Raw genomic sequence first — 20,436 nt, forward strand, 5'->3', positions numbered from 1 at the left:
GCCAAATGACGGAAAATCCTCCTCTTTCAGAGGAGCCCTTATTCCTCGTAGAACGAAGTATACAAGGCTCCCCCAAAGAACATGTTTGGTCTTCCTAAAAAAAAAGCAGAAGAGCAAATGTGTTCCCTGGACGCAGCAGAGTTTTTCCGGGATACCTTTCCCGGAAAACCCCCGCCATCTAGACGTACCCTTAGTAGGAAGATTTTTATGGAAATCTGAGACTATTCAGAAAGTCATTAGAAAAACAGATTTACAATTCTGGTTTCTGCTAGGCATCTCAGAATAGAATGCAGGTTCCATGGCAAAGTCTCTGGAGTAAAACAAAGAACAACACCACTTGGCATGTGATTGCTAAAACAAGCAAGGGGTGCTGAGACAAGATCAGAAGCTGTCTTCACTTGCCCCACAGCATTCTGAATGACTCCCAACCTCCCTGTCTGGAGTTAGACCCCTGATTGGTGCCACCTTCTTTCAGTTTGGGATCAAGTGGCTATCTACAACTTTAGTCAAAATTTGGTGAATGGGCATTTATTCAGAGAGGATACTCTATAGGTTGTTCAAGAATCACAAGAACAACCTTGTCCCGTTCCCATGCTCAGGCAGCTCATGGAAATGCCAGGACATGACATTTAAATTCAGATCAGAGTGATATAAACCATTCGATATCAAGGGCTATTCTCCAATCTATTTCTAGCCTGATTGAAGCCAGACCTAATACAGCACGGTGACATGTCAGAAAAAGTTCTTAAAGAGCAAGCTTTGTTTTTACATTCCCATTTAACCACTACACAGACAGTCCTTCCATTTTGCATATGGATGTCTCCTTTTGACCCCCAATTCCAGTCATTGCCATTTAATTTTTGTGTATGCGCTTCTGAGGACTTTTCAAGGATTGTGGCAGCAATAATGTTGGCTCTTGAGGAAAAAGTAACTTATATTTCTATCTGAACAATTTTTCAGATCAGGGCTTTGTAAGAGATATATAATTTTCCTCAGTGTGGATGTCCATAATTAAAGGATGATCTTGTTTTTTATCCTGGAGGCACACTGTTATGAACATCCCATGGTAATGGATCAGTGGACCTTAGTACAAAGAAGAATAGGAAAATATATCTGTGCTTACCTAAAACTTTCCTTTCTTGGGGTACATCTAGACTACAGGCTTTTATCGACAGAAGTTTTGTCGACAGGTACTGTCGACAAAGCTTTTGTCGACAAAGAGCGTCTAGACTACATCTAGTTCTGTCGACAAAGCAAGCCGCTTTGTTGACATGACAGTGTGTATGCAAAGGACAGTGTAGATGCAATAACGCCTTCTGTTGACAGAACTCTGTCGACAAAAGGCGTTATTCCTTATAGAATGAGGCTTACAGCCGTCGACAAAACTGCTGAGTTCTGTTGACGTTATGTCGACAGAATTCAGCAGTAGTGTAGACGCAGGTATAGTTTTCTCGACAAAAATCCACTTTTGTCGACAAAACCCTGTAGTCTAGACACATCCTTAGAGTAACATAGTTACAGATCCAGTCCACCCTGTAGACAAATGGATCTTCCAGAACAAAAGTAGAAATTGACATTGACTTGGGTTTGTTTCATTACGGGGGATTTCCCATGCTCTGTAATGGGAGAAATTGTTGTGCTTTTTCCTCAAAGTATAGTTAATATAACCTGTAATTTAGCAAAGTGGAATGGAATTTTCCTCTCTGTAGATGTTATTTCAATAGAAGCCAGTTTCAGCGGGGAGGGGTTGGGCACATCCCCATTGCTAGTACCTACAGGCAGTCCCCGAGTTACGCGGATCCGACTTATGTCGGATCCGCAGTTACGAACGGGGCCCTTCCTCTCCCTGGTCTCCAGCAGACCAGGGAGAGGAAGCAAAGCGGCGGAACACGCGGCCAGCTGACAGCCCAGACGCGTCTGGGCTGTCAGCTGGCCGCGTGCTCCGCTCTGCTCCCCCTCCCCCTGGTCTGCAGACCAGGGGGAGGGGGAGCAGAGCAGAGCAGAGCAAAGCGGCGGCCGCGTGTCAGCTGGCCGCATGTTCCGCTGCTTTGCTCTGCTCTGCTCTGCTCCCCCTCCGCCTGGTCTGCAGACCAGGGAGATGGGGAGCAGAGCAGAGCAAAGCCGCGGAGCCCGAGGGCAGCAGGATAGCCACGGCGCGTCTGGGCTGTCCCGCTGCCCACGTGTTCCGCCGCTTTGCTCCAGACGCCTGTGGTACAGCAGCTGGGGCGCTGCCGGTTGGTCCCGTAGCGCCGCTCTGGGCGCCACTGGACCAACCCAGCAGCACCCCAGCTGCTCTGCCCCAGGTGTCCCCAAGTCAGCAGCTGCTGAAAATGACCAGTGGCTGACTACAGGAAGCCCCTGCCCCGGGCTTCCTGGAATCAGCCGCTGATCAGTTTCAGCAGCAGCTGACTTGGGGATGCCTGGGGTTCTTAAGTTGAATCTGTATGTAAGTCAGAACTGGTGTCCAGATTCAGCCACTGTTGAAACTGATCAGTTTCAGCAGTGGCTGAATCTGGACGCCAGTTCCGACTTACATACAGATTCTACTTAAGAACAAACCTACAGTCCCTATCTTGTACGTAACCCGGGGACTGCCTGTATTATGATGTCTCAATGGACATTATTTCTCTATGAAAAGAAATGTTCAGATATGCTCAGGTAAACTCTCTTAGTCCCACTGAAGTCACTGGGTCTCAAGCACATGCCTAGGTGCTTTCCTGAATTGGGACCTTTTGTTTCATTCCAATTCCACACTGAAAGCCATTGTCTTAAGGAATAAAATTATACTTTAGAGCAGGGGTGGGGAACCTTGTTTGGGTTGGGGGCCACTGACCCACAGAAAACTCAGTCAGGGGCTACACATGAGTGAGAAGCAACTCCCCTAAAAAAACCAACCCTCCCAAAAAACCCTCACTGACATGACCCCTGACTCAGAAGCAGAAAGACACTCCCCACATTCCCCACATACCCCCGAGCCTAGGGAGGCCCAAGCTACTAGATTTTGTGTCCCTCAGCCCTGTGGTGGGGCAGCGGAGAGGCTGAGGCACCAGCGTGGGCTCCCCAAGGCTGGACGGGAGGAAGGAGTCTTGAGCCTTGGGGACTGGATCCAGGCAAGTGGCCCCCAGGCCTTATGTTCTCCACCCCTCCTTTAGAGTGTACGCTCTCAGGAAGGTATCAACCTGTGACCAGCCTTTGAAATTATGTCAATAAATGCAGCTAGCGTGCAGTGCTGCAAATTACAGTTGTCTGTTCATCAGTGTCATTTTATGTTATTTTGTGAACCATTTTAGGTGCATTTTTAAATCAAAATTTTGCGAGCAGACAAACTGAAAGGTTAGCAGTTCACCTGAATAATAATAATAATAATAATAATAATAAAGAAACCAGTGGGTTTTTTTCTGACCATTCAATGGTAACTGTAAAAACATAAATGTTTCTATTTAAAAAAGTGTATAAATAAACATATGGATAACATACATATATGTGCTCATCTACAAAGTGTTTGTTGTCCTAAAAATGTTCAGTCTATCATAAGCAGCTGTTGGTTCAGTTTAGCAGCTGGAGAAGTTGTAGTGGGGCACTTTTATTGTCTTCAGACGTTAACTCAATTTCTTTCTAGTTTTCCTCTACCTCTTTCTTGCCTGTAACCTGCCTCCCCTAGCATCCGCTGCTGATTGATCTCTCTCTCCCCTGCTCCTTTCCCATCCTTCCCCTGTCGCCCTACTTGATCTGCCAGTTTTGCCATCCTTTTGATTGTCTTTTCCCACCCCTTTTCCTCTGCTAGGCTCACCATTTCCAGCTTCTCCAGCCCACTCCTCCATTTCTTTCCTTTACATTCTTAGCCCACCTTTCTCTGCTACATACTTCAGTCTTCCCCTCTGGCCTCATCTCTCCTTCTTTTGTACCGTCCACCAATTGCTTGGCCCTTTCTTCCTAGTCTAAGTTTCTCGTGCATCTTTGCAAGGTGTATTGGCTTTAGGGGTAAGTCCTACCTGATGCTGCTTGTCAATTTCATATATGGTACATGCAGTACCTTAGTGAGTTTTGTTCTCCTGTAGTCACTTGTGCTTCATGGCCCTTATTTAGCACCACAATTTTGCGGTTGATGTCAGTGGACCTGTGCATATTATACAAAGTAACATACAGATAGAATCCATGCTGTGTGCAACAAAATAACATCACAAGAGATAATGTCAAGCTTAATAAAGATCATTTTGCTAGAACATGGCTAGCCAAGATTTTTAGAGATGTTTTGGTGAATGTGCTTTTGTTAATTGCATATTTAAAGCTGACATTCAGTTTCTGATTGAGGGTAGAAGAGTCCAGAGAATCAGAAAAATGCCACAATCAATGTACTTGCATTTTAGGGCTACCGGAGGGAAGAAAGCAGTGGTTCCTGTTGTGGGAGATGTGTGGCAACGTCATGTGGTATCAGGCTGAGAGATGGAAGAATCCTGTATCTGAAGGTCTGTTTTAAGCTTACCCATTTTTGGTGATTACCTGTAAATGCCATCCATGCTCTTTAGTTAGACAGGTATCTGCTGCAGACACAAATATTTTCAAAGAAATTAGAGATGATGTGAGCCCAAAGACCCCGAGTTTTGGGTTAAATCCAAACAAATATGAACAAGACAGAATGAATAAAGGTCAGTACAATATCTAGATCCATCAAAACTTTCCCTGGATTGATGTTTGAATTTAGATGCACTTTTGGTCATAGCTTAATATTGCATCATCAATCATTTCATTAAGTGATCAGCGGCTATTGGAAATGGACCTTGAGCACCCCCCAAAGCATTAGAAGCTGTGTGCTTGTTAAAAAGCTACCACTGTGTCTTAGGAAAGAGCATGTATGTACCTTTTTTCACTAGTTTGATTAAGTTCTCATTTATGATCTTTTAAGAATCTCTCCATTTTAATGAAGGCCAGGTCTGCACTTATCCGGAGACCATCATTCTGGAGCTCAATCTTCCAGGATTTGATTTAGTGGGTCTGTTAAGGACCCACTAAATCGACTGCTGATAGCATCCCCAGTCAAGCTCCGAACTCCCATGGGGTCATAAGGGAGGCTGACGGTAGAGTTTCTCTCATTGACTTCCCACAGCAGAGACACTGCAGAAATTTGACTTAAGGGACATCAACTCCATCTACTCTAGTCTCATAGCTGGAGTTATGTATCTTAGGTTGACTTTCTCATGTAGTGTAGACTTGGCCTATAGTTAAATATTCATTTATATTTTTTTCCTTAAAAGATAGAACACAAAGCTGCAAACTTAGGGCCAAATCCTCACGTTTTTTTGCTCACATTTTACTCAGTCCTTACTCAGAAACGCTCCCCTTGAAGTCCTTGGGAATTTTGCCAGAGTGAGGACTTGGCGAGGACATCGGGTTTTGGCACGTAGTAAGGCTTCAGGGTACGTGCTTTCTCACATGTCTACTGAGTACCATGAACATTGATGGCATCGTATCAATAAATGATTAAAACTAGAAGGTGTTATTGACGTACAAGTATATTTAGCAAAGATTTCCATGTTTTGTAATCCTCACTTCTGGGGCATATTAGTTGAATGACAATGAAATAATAATAGTCAGACTTTATAGTTTCCTGAAAACTGTGGCCTTCCAGGTTGTTTTTGTGCTAAGTTAACAGCTTTTAAATCTTTACAGCCGAATGAGACAATTCAAGATGGCTGTGACAGTCATTCTTGTAAAGTAAATGAGAAAAGGGAATTTATCTGGGAAAAGCGAATCACTGGCTGCCCTCCATTCGATTCCAGGAGATGTTTGGCTGAAGGCGTAAGTAATGAAATGGGTCCTATTTGAATGTTTCTGAGTAGACTCTGTCATGTTTATGGGTCTTTATATGGATCCCGTATGTTCATTAGAGATGGATAACCCACACCTCTGCTAAACTGAATCTGAACCCTTTTTAGGTTTAGAGGAGTTTTTTTTTAAACTTAAATAATAAATGTCACATGCTCCTGCACATCCTGATTTCAGATGGAATCATGATACCATTGGAAAGGCTGATCTTGCAGTATTTCTAGCCCATCGAAAGCCAGGATGTCCTGGGGGCTGGAGGGAGAATGCTGATCTCTCAATGTTTCCAGTCCAGTTTTCAGAGCAAAGAGGTGTGGATAAGCATCTGGTCCTGAGTTTCAGCCATCACTGAAGTGCACATCTGTACGCATGACTTAGAGGCAGATTCTGGCCACACTTGAGAGAGTGTATGGAGCTGGGAGGAGGATGCTGGTAGCTTTCCCCTTTGTATAGGGAGCTTTCTAAAGCCAGGTATTGTCACTCACTAAGTGCAATAACATGGGGAGTGATAGCACTGCTAGATGTATCCCCTGGCACTCAAACCTGCCTGCATTGCTTTATAACTTGAGCCAGCCTTGAGCTGGGAAGTGGAGTGCAAACTGTGGTCTTTTAAAGGATATAGCAGTAATTGCCTGCCTGTGTCTGTTTCTTATAACATGGTGCGTGGGGGGGGGGGGGGTAACGAGGCCATCGTCAAGTCCACCCATTATAGTGGATTTGTCTCATACACGCACAAAGCGCAATCTGATTCTGAAACTCGTTATTCAGAAAGATTAAAGCTTTTCATAACCTCTGTATTCTTTTTCTGCTGTCACTGCTGCACATTGCTCTATAAACAGAAGAGAGCTATATGTGAAAGATAATGGGATATAACCAGAGCCACAAAAGGGGTGTGTTATCTCCCTCTAAAGGCCTCATTTCCAAATCAAAGTTTGCTTTTTAATGGGCAAGTCCCACTATCAAGCTCCTGTTTTTTAAAATAATTTTTCAAAATGTACCCAGGCCCTAAATACATCCTTATGCAGTTACTGACTCACAGGGTCAGATGACTCTCTGAAGCAGGATCAGCGATCCAACGATTATAGTGGCAGCCATTTTGAAACAATATGTAAATGAAAATATAGTTACATATGCCCCATTTTTAACCTTCAGCATATTTTTAGCAGGAAAAAAGTATTATTCTGGCACACCTGTTCAGCCCTGCAATTGCTTAAACAGGCAGAAGAAATCCAGCTCTTTGAATGTTATACTTTGTCAAAGAGTAGACTCATGGCTGTCATATCTGCTTGTGGTTGCATGTAAGCTGTTCCAGGCCTGCAGTGGTCTGTTTCTTCTTGTGACTCAACAGTCTGGTCTGGTCACATATGGTCCCATCTCTTTCTGGGTCATCTGTATCTTTAGATGCTGGGTTTTCTGCACCTAAGTCTTTTCCAGCTCTTAACTCCAGGGCTTCCACACTATCTTTGTCAATGGGCTGGTGGGGGAACCAAGACCTTTCCTCTACTATAGGTTCCAGATTAGGAACCTGTAAGAAACAGCTAATGTCTGCCTATTCATATCTGGTTTTTGTACAGCAATCTGCCTCTAGGCTTTTCCTAGGGTTGCCAGTCTGCCAGGATTCCCCTGGAGTTTCAAGGAATTAAAGCTTAATATTTAATTAAATATTATGTCATGTGACTAAATCTCCAGAAATATGTCCAACCAAAATTGGCAGCCTCTTTAGAGATATATTCTTCTGCAGACCCCAAAAGGAAAATCCCCATAGTCCCAGGGAACAAAGTATATGTGGGCGTGTGACTAGACTACCTAGTTTTGTCGACAAAAGTGGACTTTTGTCGACAAAACTATACCAGCGTCTACACTACCGCTGAGTTCTGTCGACATAACGTCGACAGAACTCAGCAGTTTTGTCGACGCTGGTATACCTCATTTTACGAGGCATAACACCTTCTGTCGACAGAACTCTGTCGACAGAAGGCGTTATTGCCTGTAACACTGCGTCCAGACTACGGAGTTCTGTCGACAAAGCAGCTTGCTTTGTTGACAGAACTCAATGTGTCTGGACGCTCTTTGTTGACGGAAGTTTTGTCGACAGTATCTGTCGACAAAACTTCCGTCGACAAAACGCGGTAGTCTAGATGTACCCTGAGAGTCCTGTGCTGGACCAGCCTGCCCCTAGGAATGTTTTGATGTCTGATCATCTGCCAGCCGCAGCTAGGCCTTCTTTCAGGTAGTCCAGAGAGAGCCTCTGGCTCCAGCTGAGCCATCTTTCAGTGTTCTAGCACAAGAGGCATTCTCTTTCTTGTTAGCCTACACTGAGTTGGGCTTTTCCCCTTTTATCTCCTCCATCTTGGGGTGAAATAGGGCCAGGGCCAACTGAGCCCACAGGTTTTCATGAATCCTTTCAGCCTCATGTGGTAGTTGTGTACCCTGTCAGCATCTAGTATATATCTCAGTATTTTATTTCATAATCTGATTGCCTGCTTATTAGCATGAGTATTCTGTTATGGGCCAAAGTGTGCTCTGACTTACACTGGTGTAAATCATGAATAACTCCCATTTAAGTAAATGTAGTTGTACCTGTGTAAGGGCAGATTCAAATCCTATGTGCTTTATGAATCTTGTGATACTGCAGATCAAAGAGTGTTAGGCAAGGTTTATTTTAAAAGCTTATAATAAATATAAGCGGAGAATAATGTTTTCAGAAGGTCATGAGAATTATGGCTTCAAAAGGTAAAAATTGGTTTGTACAGCTAATGACATTCAGGTGTTACACAATAATGATGCTTTAAGAGCAATATAGGTTTTGTGTGGAAAAAAACTTTAAAGCTGCCTAATATTCCTAAATTTTAATGAAATCATATGATAGGAAAATTAGCATTTCTGCAAATTTTTATGATATATCTAATATAGGAACATATTTCATAACTTCTTATTATAGAGAAATTTAATATAAGAGTGAATATTTTGAGATGTGTGTGTAAATATTGTTTATGCCTAAACTGCAGCATGTGTTCTCTCTTAGGGTAAAATTGAAAAAATTGAGAATACCTGTTGTGACACATGTAAGTAACTATATTATAAACGTTTTTCTTTTACAACCACTCAAAATGCAGTTTACTACACAAGATGCCATGTTTTGCATTTATGATATGGGTACAAGGAGAATTCAAAAAATCCAAACATATGTCAACACCGATTCACATATTTTTATGACTGAAATCAGAGTTTGTCTCTCTGTGATTTGTGTGATCATATGGCTCATGATTGTTTATACAACAGAAGAGTATGCCTAGAAAACATTGGGAAATCCCTCAAATTTCATACATTTTAGCATGAGTAATCAGTCATTCTAAAATTGATTATGAATGTTTATAATTCATTAGTCATTTTTTTCTAATTTATTTAAAAAAATCAGTAAGTTAGCCAGAGAGCAGGAACAGCCCACGTAAACGTAGTGACCAATTACTCACCCTGTTGTTGATTATATGAAGCAAATACAGGCAGTCCCCGAGTTACGTGGATCCGACTTACGTCGGATTCCCTACATACAAATGGGGCTTTTCTTGCCGCGGAGGACACGGGCAGCGGGACCGCCCAGATGCGCCGCGGTCCCGCTGCCCACGTCCCCCGTGGCGAGAAAAGCTGCTCCGCGTCTCCCTGGTCTGTTGTTATGGGCCCCCCCAGCAGACCAAGGAGACGCGGAGCAAAGCCGCGGAGGACGCGGGTGGCGGGACTGCGGCGCGTCTTGGCGATCCTGCCGGCCGCATCTCCCTGGTCTGCTGGGGTGGGGGCGCAGCTAGTGCACTCCCCCCCAGGAGACCAGGCTTTTCTCGCTGACGCCTGGGGTAGAGCAGCTGGGGTGCTGCTGGGTTGGTCCCCGCTGCGCCGAGGTGCGGCGCTGCGGGGACCTACCCGGCAGCGCCCCAGCTGCTCTGTCCCAGGCGTCCAGATTCAGCCGCTGTTGAAACTGATCAGCGGCTGGTTCCAGGAAGCCCGGGGCAGAGCAGCTCTGCCTCGGGCTTTCTGTAGTCAGCCGCTGGTCAGTTTCAACAGCAGCTGAATTTGGACGCCAGTTCCGACTTACATACAAATTCAACTTAAGAATAAACCTACAGTCCCTATCTTGTACGTAACCCGGAGACTGCCTGTATTTGGCGAATGCTCCATAGGCATAACATTATTTAGTAAAACAATCCAGTGAAAACTGAATGATGAATATGGAAATCATGTTCTGTTTGTGAATGATTTAATAACCATAAAGTGAGATGAATTCATAACAAATGTGTATTCATTTATAATGATTAGTTTGAGTGGGTTTCAAAATAAACAGGTTTGGCCAAACCTGCAAACTGTTAGCCATGTGAGCCTTACATTAGTCATGCCATTAGTTTCAGCCGGGCTACTCCAGAGGGTGGGGTTTGCTTGCAAGAATAAGGGTTGCAGGATTATGCTATTATCCCTACCCTAACCTTTGAATATTTCCGTGAACATAAAGGCTTACTTTTGCAACTTTGCCAATAACTTCATAATTATTCATCAATTTATTTTTGCTGTTAACTAAAATAAAAAGACTCCTTTTTAAGGTCAAAATGTCAGCACCTTGTGTGCCCTCTGTTCTCTCTCTTTTATTTGTTCTGGGCATGTGCTAATAAATAAAAAATGGCAAGCACAGAAGACCATCATTGCACAGCCACAGTAATTGCTGTAACAATACACCAGTTTGGGGAAGTTAACTCCGAGAGCATTTGCTTCCATTGCCTCTCTACATATCAGTGAGTTCCGGGTTTAAGAAATGAAAGTCAGGAAGCTATTGAGATAATAGACCATCATTGAATGGCTCACACAAGTAATTTACTTAAGAGGGCTTTTATATATCAGACTTCAAGCAAAGAATTAATATTGAAAGTTGCCTATTAACCTTTACACATTTCAATGTTCTGTTTAAAAGACTGAGGGAGACTTGTAAGTGGGAAAGGGGGCACCATTTTTTATGAATGTACCAAAATTAGGGTTCCCACATGTCTGGTTTTTGACCAGAACACCCAGCCGAAAGGAGACCTTTGTGGTGCCAGTCGGCACAGCGGACTGGAATGTTGACAATCTGATCGGGGTGCAGTAGGGGCCCAGGACTAACTCAGGCTGACTCTGACATGAGATCTCATTCATGGAGAGGATTAAAGTAGCAAAAAAATAAAAAGGAAGTGGCCTCACCATTGTGTTTCTCGTCCTCCCCAAAGACACTAATGATGCCAATTTAACAAGAATTGTCCTAGCCATCTGTCGTCACACAGTAAGTCCCTATGTCAAAGGGAACTAAAACCAATATATTTTAGAGCCATCTATATGCAGGATAATAGAAAAATCACAAACAAGGAGGCTAACATTTTAAAAACCCACTAGAGGCTTTAGTCACATAGCTCTAATGGAAATTAATTGTGTGGTTCAGTGTTCTGGTTGGCTTAGACCATCTCAGCCTGTAAATTTACAGTCAGGATCAGAGAGAAGAAAAACAACCCTTAGCATTTATAGTAAATGCATCCTATGGATCCTAACCCTTCAATCATCACAGTATATTTACCTTAAATGTCATTTAACACACACTCATCTGCTTTCAAAAGGAGCTCTATCTCTGGTGATCAGATCTCTTTCATGCTACGTAGGCTACTGGCTTAGAGTCAAATGGTAATTTTCCTCAGGTGCACTTTTTCTTTTTACCCCCATGCTTTTAATTAAATATCTCCCATGGTCTTAACAATACGTAGCCTGTTACATATATCCCAGATAATAGAATAATCAATTTCTTGCAGCAGTAAAGGTTGATCTATAGGTCGCATAACCGTTCCATGTCATCCAGCCATTAAAAATAGATGCTGTTCAGTTCAAGGTGCAAATTAGGGTTTTGACTGTGGTGTATAAAGCCTGATACTGGCTGGGGAGTTGCTTATCTAATGCAGCTCTCCTCCCTCTTTGTGTGATGCCAAAGCAATTGAGGTCAGCTCGTGTGCTTGAGTGAATGGTTCCCTGTCTTCTTCACGAGGAAGTAGGTAGCTGAATATTTTCAGGGCTGAGTGCCCTTCCACTCTTGTACTTGCTCCCCAACTGCTCCAATAGTATGTGTTGTTATGGGCCTCAGGAAATAGTGCAGGATTTATCATTTTACTCAAGCAGTTCCCCAACGGCCCTGTGCTCCCCGCAGCGTTTCAAAGTGGCAGTTCTGCGTGGAGCCAAGGGTCAACGGAGGTGTCTCCAGCTGGCCCCAGGCTCCATGCGGCGCTGCTGCTTTGAAGCACCGTGGGGAGCACAGGGCCATTGGGGGACTACAAATTGCATCGACTATTCGATGACTCAATTAATCTAAATTTAACATCCTTAGGGAGTGAGATGATAGGTACATGAGGTGCTCAAGGATGAGATTGTACAGACAGGATGGAAGCCTTTTCTTTCCTCCTCTGGAAGAAGCATAGTTGTGTCACTGCAATTTATCTTTTTTCCATTCTGATCTCAATGCTGTCCACTTCATTAAATTATGTATATGTGGCCTGACCTGTGTGGAGTGGGAATGGCTTATGCAATCCAAAATAAACCAAAGTGATGTGGTTGGAAAGTACATCTCTCAGCTAGGAGCAAAGAGACATTGATGATATAGGGACAGTCTGATGACTACTCGTTTGAAATGGGATTTGGGTCAACTCTTGTGACTGTCCATGTCTGCATTCTGCTTAGACTTCTTTTATCAGACAGTGTTTAAAAATCATTGAAAGTGAGTTGGTGCTACCAGCCTGGGAGCCAGAAATATTTTGCAAGCTTATACAGCTTTTTTTCAGATGACTTGTAAAGTGCTAGAAAAGTAGAAAAACAATCAAGTGGCTGCTTTAGCTGCTGGGAAGACACTGAAATCAAAGGGAAGTTATATATCTTTGATCAATCTGTAGCTGGCCAGCTGATTCCAATGTCAGTGCAGAGAAGGATAATACAGAAAGTAAAAATATTTTCTAATTGCTGAAAAGTCGACTTGAGCTCTGAATAATAGGCTGTCACAGAAGATTCACTTGCTAGCTCGAAAATTAAAGCAAGAGTTCATTTTTGCACCTAGGAATGGTGCTGTATTAACACTGAAAATGAAAAGCAAAACTGCTTCCTGGGTGTAGAAAGGCCATTTCGAATAGAATTAGCTCCTTCATAAATCATTAGGTAGCATGGGAAAATGAATAAAGTGGATTGTCTTATCATATGTAAAACATCTGGATCTATAAAGGAAGCTGTTCTCCAGTCACTACTATACCCTATGGGCTTTGGTAGCCATGGTTCATGGGTCTAGTCAGCAGGTCTACTGCTCTATTGCCTCTTATGTGGATTCCACACGAGGTGGAGAGGTGGGATAGTTAGCGTTTATCCTCTGGTCAGCCAAGAGCCCCAAGGGGAAGTTGCTCAGGGTGGAATCCTGTCCCCATTAAAGTCACTGGCAAACTTCCACTGACTGAAGTCCAGCTTTTGTTCTGAGTCCTGCAATGAAAGGGCAGAATTGAATCCCATTATTTTCATGCTACAAAATCCAACATAGGTCTCAGAGTAAATTTTCATAGGAAATAACTCAATCAGGACAAGTTAAGTTAATGCTGACTAAGGGAAGTGTCACGCCAAAATTAATTTTTGGTGCTCATTTCTTGACACCTCCTGGCATTGTACCTGCTTACACCAAGGCTAACTATTGCAAGTGTTAACTGCAGTAAAGAATGTAATCCCTTTCTGCAGGATATTCCCTGTCTCTCAGACTTGGGAGCCAATCAAGATCAACGACTAATGACCAGTTGTGAAGTAATGGGAAAAGAGTGTATTTTACTGGTTGCAACTTAAAACGCTGCAGTGATGCAACTGCATATTTTTTATTTAACAATAGACCATCAAAATCCAATTGTTTTTACTGTTTGTTTCTGTGTTGGTTTATGCAGGAACTTAGTGCTGTTCAATGGAATCTTAAAGCTGCAATACTGTATATTCACAGTACTGTGTTAATTACCATACGGAAATATACCTACTTCTTTTTCTGTGTCTGGGTCTTGCTAATAGTGAATCACATATGGCCAATGGCATTTTTTGTGCATACTAAGCAGAGTAGTGCCACAATGTTTTGTAAAAATACCTTTACCCTTGGCAAATTCCCTTTCTTTCTTGACTTGGTAGGTATAGAAGTAGAATGCAGACAAGTAAGTTTCAGGCTGACGACTGAGTTTCTGGATATCGATGGCTGTATGGCTGAACATGAAGTATCTATTGTCCAGTGTGAGGTAAGAAACACCTATTATCACTCTGTCCATGCAGAGCTGTGGAAAAGCATGACACACTTTCAAAGGGAGTGATTTGCTACACTTTTGCATAGTAGGAAATCACAATGCTATTTTCCCTCCTTTTGCTGGGTAAAAGTATGGCTGGTTCACCCCTCACTGCTCAAAGTCAAGGTAAATGGCCTTTGCGCAGGGAATCTCAGCAAGGTTGGTTGAAGGGAATTAATTTGCCTCTATTCCACCTGCGGGGCAAGTCACTGGCTCCCCACCTAGCTTCTACTTCACTCAACAGATTAAAACATGGGCTTCTGCCTCTGCACCAGTTATGCAGGAGTTTCAGCTGTGCACATTGATTCCATTTAGTCTAAGCTCCCTCCTGGGGGCTGATAAGGAAACCCATTCTGAAATACACAGACACTCCATTGATGTTGCTTCTGGTTCCTGGAGAACCATGTGGGTATTTAATTGCCTTGCGGGGATCTTCTCAACTTGAGTGAATTTCACCCTTAATTTTAAGGGGCCCAGTTTTCAAATCTGTGACCCTAAGGTTAGGCCACAAATCCCCATGTAGTCTCCTAAATCAACACATCAATGCCTAAATAAGTATTTAGGTGCCTCACATTTAAGAACCCAGGTTTAAAAGCTGAGCTCTGTAAGATTTGACATGACTTCAGTATTTGAGCCCACACAGTGTGCTCTTGTGTTACATTATCCCATCAATTTCCAGAATTTGAACAAAAGCATAATGCCACAGAATTCCCCTCCCTACCACTCCACTCATGTAATACAGCTGATACAATATGAAACAGGAGCAGAACATTCCTTCCAGATGTCCCCTTCTATCTGTGATAGATGGCACCGGGAAACAAATTAGAAGCTCAGTTCCCAGACTGGCTGCAACAGAATAACTTCCCATTCTGTTTTTATTGTGGCTGCATTTTTCCTTTAAATCCCACTGGCTTTAGGGGAGGGCAATTTCCTTTAGCACCTGCTCATGGGGATAATTTCTTTGACTATTGTGGTAGCCAAATGGGACATTTTTCTCCTTTCTGCAACCAGCTGGGAAAGGGTGAAATTGGGTACAGTGATTTGGGACCATGTGCCCCAGAGTCTTCAAGATCAGTTCTCAAAGCATTAAACCTTTGAGGGCAGAGGGCACTTGACCAGTGCAGAAATGCTGTCCATTACTTGCTTATGTTCCAAATAAGAAAACTGCTGCATTATCTCTATCCAGTAGGTCAGTGACTATTGGAACCTTGTGGCTTTGAAAGTTTCAGGGCAGATTTAAAAACATAAGAACAACAGCCATACTGGGACAGACCTAAGGTCCATCTAGCCCAGTATCCTGTCTGCTGACAGTGACCAATCCCAGATGCCCCAGAGGGAGGGAACACAACAGGCAATCCTCACATGATCCCTTTCCTGTCACCCAGATCCAGACAAACAGAGGCTAGGGACACCATTCCTACCCATCCTGGCTAATACCCATTGATGAACCTAACCTTGATGAATCTATCTAGCTTTTTTTTAACCCTGTTAAAGTCCTACTCTTCACAACATCCTCTGGCAAGGAGTTCCACAGGTTGACCATGCGCGGAGTGAAGAAAAGCTTCCTTTTATTTGTTTTAAACCTTCTGCTTATTAATTTCATTTGGTGACCCGTAGTTCTAATATTGTTGGAATATTCCTGTTGTGCAGATTTGAATTCAGAAATCTGACCATAGTCCATTTTGGGTAAACACATGAGCCCAGAAACAGGGACTTTAGCATTGTGATGATCAGTGTCATAAAACCTGACTTTTAGGTGGTAAGAAAGTCACAGGGATGAGACTGTGATTCTCACAGACAGTTTTAAGTGCCTAGTCTGCTATATAATACATGGAGAGAGAGAGGCACCTTAGAACAGGATCCACAAAGCCTGCAAGCTAGGTGGAAAGCTGCCTAAGGTATCCCATGCTGATGCTGATAACAGGTTCATACCAAGTCCCACCCCTCTCTTGGATTTTAGTGCCTGGGCTGCAGGGAGGCGTTTATTTCTGCTTGGCTGCATCTACACTGGCCCCTTCTTCGGAAGAGGCATGCTAATTTCGAACTTGAAAGTAGGAATAAGAGATCCTCCGGAAAAGGGCTTTATTCTGGAGGATCGTGCCAGTCTGGACGCTCTTTTCCAGCTTTTCCCCAAGCCGGAAAAAAAGCGGCGGCCATGTTTATTTAAATCCCGCGGGGGATATTTAAATCCCCTGCGGATTTCCCTATTCCAAAGTTCGAAATTAGCATGCCTCTTCCGAAGAAGGGGCCAGTCAAGACATAGCCCTTATGTTTCACAAACAGGGAACACAGGCATTCTGCCAATTTCTAAGTCATATGCAGGTGTGCTCAAAGGCTGCCTACCAGATCAGTTTGAATTGAGTAACATATTTATGGGCTCCACTCCTAAAACCTCTTGTTATTGGTAAAGCAGAATCACTATTGCATTTCATCTCAGAAATGCAAGCAAAAGATCCTCATGCACTCATACACATTATATAATAATTTAGGATAGTTCAGGATACAATATAAATTGTTATCGTGCCAAATCTTGAACTCGGTAGCCTTTCTGGAGAGAAAACTGTTGTTTTTTTGATTGCTTGTCAGGATTAAGTAAATCCTAAATGGGAACTACAGGGTTTGGCTTTTTTCCTTCACTATTATGATTATTTGTGTTTGTTGTTTATATATTGTAAATAATAGAAAACCAGAACACGGATCACTAATAATTTTAAAATATTGGTATGATGCAACTTGATCTCTATAACAGGGAAACAAGCAGAGGACTAAAATAAACATAAATCTGACAAGATTTGTTAGAAATCAAAGAGGAGAATTCAGTTTGTGGGGTTTTTCATTATGTTTATATACCGCTTACTCACATCTATCTCAAACACTATTATTCAGATGGAATCAAAGAAGTAATTTTCCTCTTTCTGCAGCAATGGTAAAACTAAATACTATGTAGAGGTGGTTGGATAATTTATTTTGTCATAAAATTGTGATGAAAATGGAAAATAAAAAATATTTTTAATCAAAAATTCCATTGGATCATTTTGACTTTGTCAGAAAAAAAAAAAACAGGACCATTTTTCTTCACTGATAAAAAGTCAAAATTCAGCAACAGAAAATGAAAAATTTTTGGCCAAATATTGCTGAAAACGAAGGCTTGATTTTTCCGTCCCAAAACCAAGAGCCACTGTAGAAAAATGAAACACTTTCCATGCAACTTTTAATTCAGTCCAGCAAGTTTAAAACAGCTGTAATACTGGTAAAGTCTTGAGTTACTCTAATATAAAATATAGAGAAACTGGAAACATGTAGAAAAGGAAGGAACCGAAGAATTAGGAGGGAATGGCACGGGGGAAGCAATGAAGGTAACCAGGGCAGCAAGAGTTATGGATGCTCTAGAAAAAAATGAAGCAGAAGTTGAGATGATTTTGGCTTGTCTTCTACAGGTGACTTTGAAGCCCACAATCTCCTATTATATCAGGCTTAACATAATTCTTTTATGCTTTTATTTTATGTATACAAACTTTACAAACTGTTGTAAAATGGTGCAGAAAATCCCACTACTCTTGTTTATTATTAGGTTGAACCTCCTAAACCCAGGAATTTCTGGTCTGGCAACATCCATGGTCCAGCAGTTCCATGGATATTGCTGGACCCTAGAGCCCTGGCTCCTAGTAACATGAGCTGGTCAGGAATCCAGCGGCGAGGAGCCCCCTGATTGGGACTGGCAAACCCTGTCCCCAGGGAGCCCTGTCCGGGCACTGCAGCAGCGGGCCCACCAGCAGCTGGTGAGCCCCATCCCCAGGGAGCCCCAATCAGGCAGGGCAGAAGTGCTGCTGTAAAGTTCTGTCCCCAGAAAGCCCAGCTGGCTAGCGGCAGCGTGCTGAGCCCAAGCGCTCTAGCAGCAGGGCTGGAGCCCAGCGGCAGTGGGGCTGGAGTTGAGCCAGCTAGAGGGAAAGGCAGTGTCCTGGAAGGCCAGGACCTCCCCATATCCAGCAAATTCCCTCATCCCTGAGAGTGCCAGACCAGGGAAGGTCAACCTCTATTGTTACCTGGGGCTGTTAAACTTACCACAATATTGTATATGATCTAGGGTATTCTCATGTATGAGCTTGTTGTGAGATGTTACTTGTTGCTCGGCATTGCTGCATGTGTGTAAACATATCGAGGGAGCTGTGAAATAATACTTTAGAATGGATACATTTGATTGGTCTTCATTGATTGTTGGTCTCATGCTTCATGTTTTCAGCTAAATGTCAAAGTCCTGGGAAAAAACTTCCATTCGATTCTGTGAGGCTGCTTGGATAAAAGTGGGCAGAATTTGGACCGTACTATTTTAGCGCTACAGATTTCTGACAGGTTGGCAAGAGTCACACTTTGAATCTGTTTCACTTGCAGGGCAAATGCAGAAGCAAAGCCACGTACTCTTTTCAAGTGAATAGACTGGAAGATGAGTGCACCTGTTGTTCGGCGATTCAGACAGTTCCGGTGGAGGTTCGGCTGCGCTGTGCCAATGGCACGATGGTGCAGCGTGAAGTACCATCTGCAGTGCAGTGCGAATGTGCCTCTCGTACATGTACATAGGAAGCCTTTCCAGAAGCTGCTTTCATTTAAACTTCATTTTTAATGGCCAAGGAATTTACCATGCAAATCTCACTTACCGGTAGTTTCTTTAGACTGTTTCCTTCCAAAAGATTCTGACCATTACACTCATTATATCAACATACCACACCATAGAAGTAATGTTTATTTACCAGACTATTTCTAACTCTTTTACTTTGGCTATTAGTATGACCTGTATGTCTCACATGTCCCTCGTTTCAAAGGAAATCACACATTTCATACCAAAGCTACCTCTGTTCCACATCAATTTCCCCTCACTTTTATCACTGAAATTATTTACTTCAAAATAAAAAAAATGAACATGACAATAAGAACCAGAGGTTACAGGAGTTATTTACATACAAGTAATTAATCCCATGGTATTCCAAGTTTCCTGACCAAATAATTTATTTGTATCCCTCATATTGGGTCTTTGCCACACACTTTGCCCCACTTTTAGACGTCAGCAGCTTGAGAGGTCTGATGGATACCTCAGAGAGAAAGATGATAATGTTCTCTGCAAACTGAAACATAGCTGACTATGACTCAGCCAAGTATCACTTTGCAGTGTGTCTACAAATGAATGCTAAAGAGACTCCTTCACTCTGGTGGAAGGTGCTGACTGACATCCTTGAAGTTCTCTATTCATTCATAGGTTGTGCAAGCATCCCTTATTCCAGAGAGAGACTGATTCTAGCTATGGGATCCTCTCAGGCTGCTCCAGTTCCAAATCAATTTTCATTTATCTTCTACATCTGTCTTCGGCCACCTACCCCTAATCCATCACTTTTGTCTCCTGTACAAAAGATAACTACAAAGCATTACTCCATAGCAGTCCTTGTTTCCCTAATCCAAACTGTCTCCCCGCCCCTGTCTTGGGAACCATCCTTAAACCATCATATATATTTTTTTCTACTTGGCTCAACATATATTCCCTGAATGGCGAAGTTTTCCTAGTCCTGTCATCTGTTCATTAATATAGATTGGTTAGCATGTATTATCCACACCACATATGCCTACATTACGTACCAGTAACATTAAGCACAAATATCGTAACAGTGATATAACAAACTTGTTATCCTGTTCACTTATACTGAGTATCCTTGCATTTGCTGAAATAAGAAATGTAAGTGGTTAGGAAACTTGTCAAAAGAAAGATACCATTCAGTCTATGTCTTAGTACAAGGAAGCAAAGTACCGTACCGACCAGTACCTGGACTGTTAGTATTCGGAACAAAGATAAGGAACAAAACAACAAGTTAGGGAAGTGAGACAAACTGATGGGCTGGAGAGGTGTAACTTGTAAAAATGATATAAATAATACCAGCTGCCATATGTAAATTGGGGAGCACACCTTCTGTGTAAGATGAATAAAACATCACTGCACAGCATTCTTCTTAGGAGATGGGTAACATATAGAACATTTTGTCTGTATCATATTAATAAACTTGAAATTGGTTATTTGGCCTCTTCAGTATATTTCATAATGAACCAAAGTGTGATCAAGCATTATACAATATATCAACGGTTCTTTGTAAGTTCTGATGTAATCTTTAACCAAAGGTGTTACTTCCTTTCACAAAGCAGAATCAAGGTGCCCTTTTTAAAACCATTTTTGCAAGCAGGAGACATTTTCAACACCCAAAGTTAAAACCTGACAGACCGTTTCAGTCTCTCAGACCTTCCCTAC

The 20,436-nt window shown here is 42.6% G+C and overlaps 1 protein-coding gene across 1 annotated transcript in view; it reads left to right on the top strand.

Annotated features, from left to right (window-relative positions):
- The window catches only part of VWF (von Willebrand factor), a 249,131-nt gene extending 228,926 nt beyond the window's left edge, over positions 1–20,205 (top strand). The window contains exons 48-52 of the mRNA XM_006128153.4: positions 4,368–4,466; positions 5,668–5,796; positions 8,846–8,885; positions 14,005–14,108; positions 18,543–20,205. Coding sequence (XP_006128215.2) covers positions 4,368–4,466; positions 5,668–5,796; positions 8,846–8,885; positions 14,005–14,108; positions 18,543–18,728 — 558 coding nt within the window. The 3' untranslated portion in view covers positions 18,729–20,205. The remainder of the gene's footprint in view (positions 1–4,367; positions 4,467–5,667; positions 5,797–8,845; positions 8,886–14,004; positions 14,109–18,542) is intronic.
- Positions 20,206–20,436: the final 231 nt, after the last annotated feature.

The sequence above is a fragment of the Pelodiscus sinensis genome, chromosome 1 (assembly GCF_049634645.1).
Source record: "Pelodiscus sinensis isolate JC-2024 chromosome 1, ASM4963464v1, whole genome shotgun sequence".
In the NCBI taxonomy this organism is placed as follows: Eukaryota; Metazoa; Chordata; order Testudines; family Trionychidae; genus Pelodiscus; species Pelodiscus sinensis.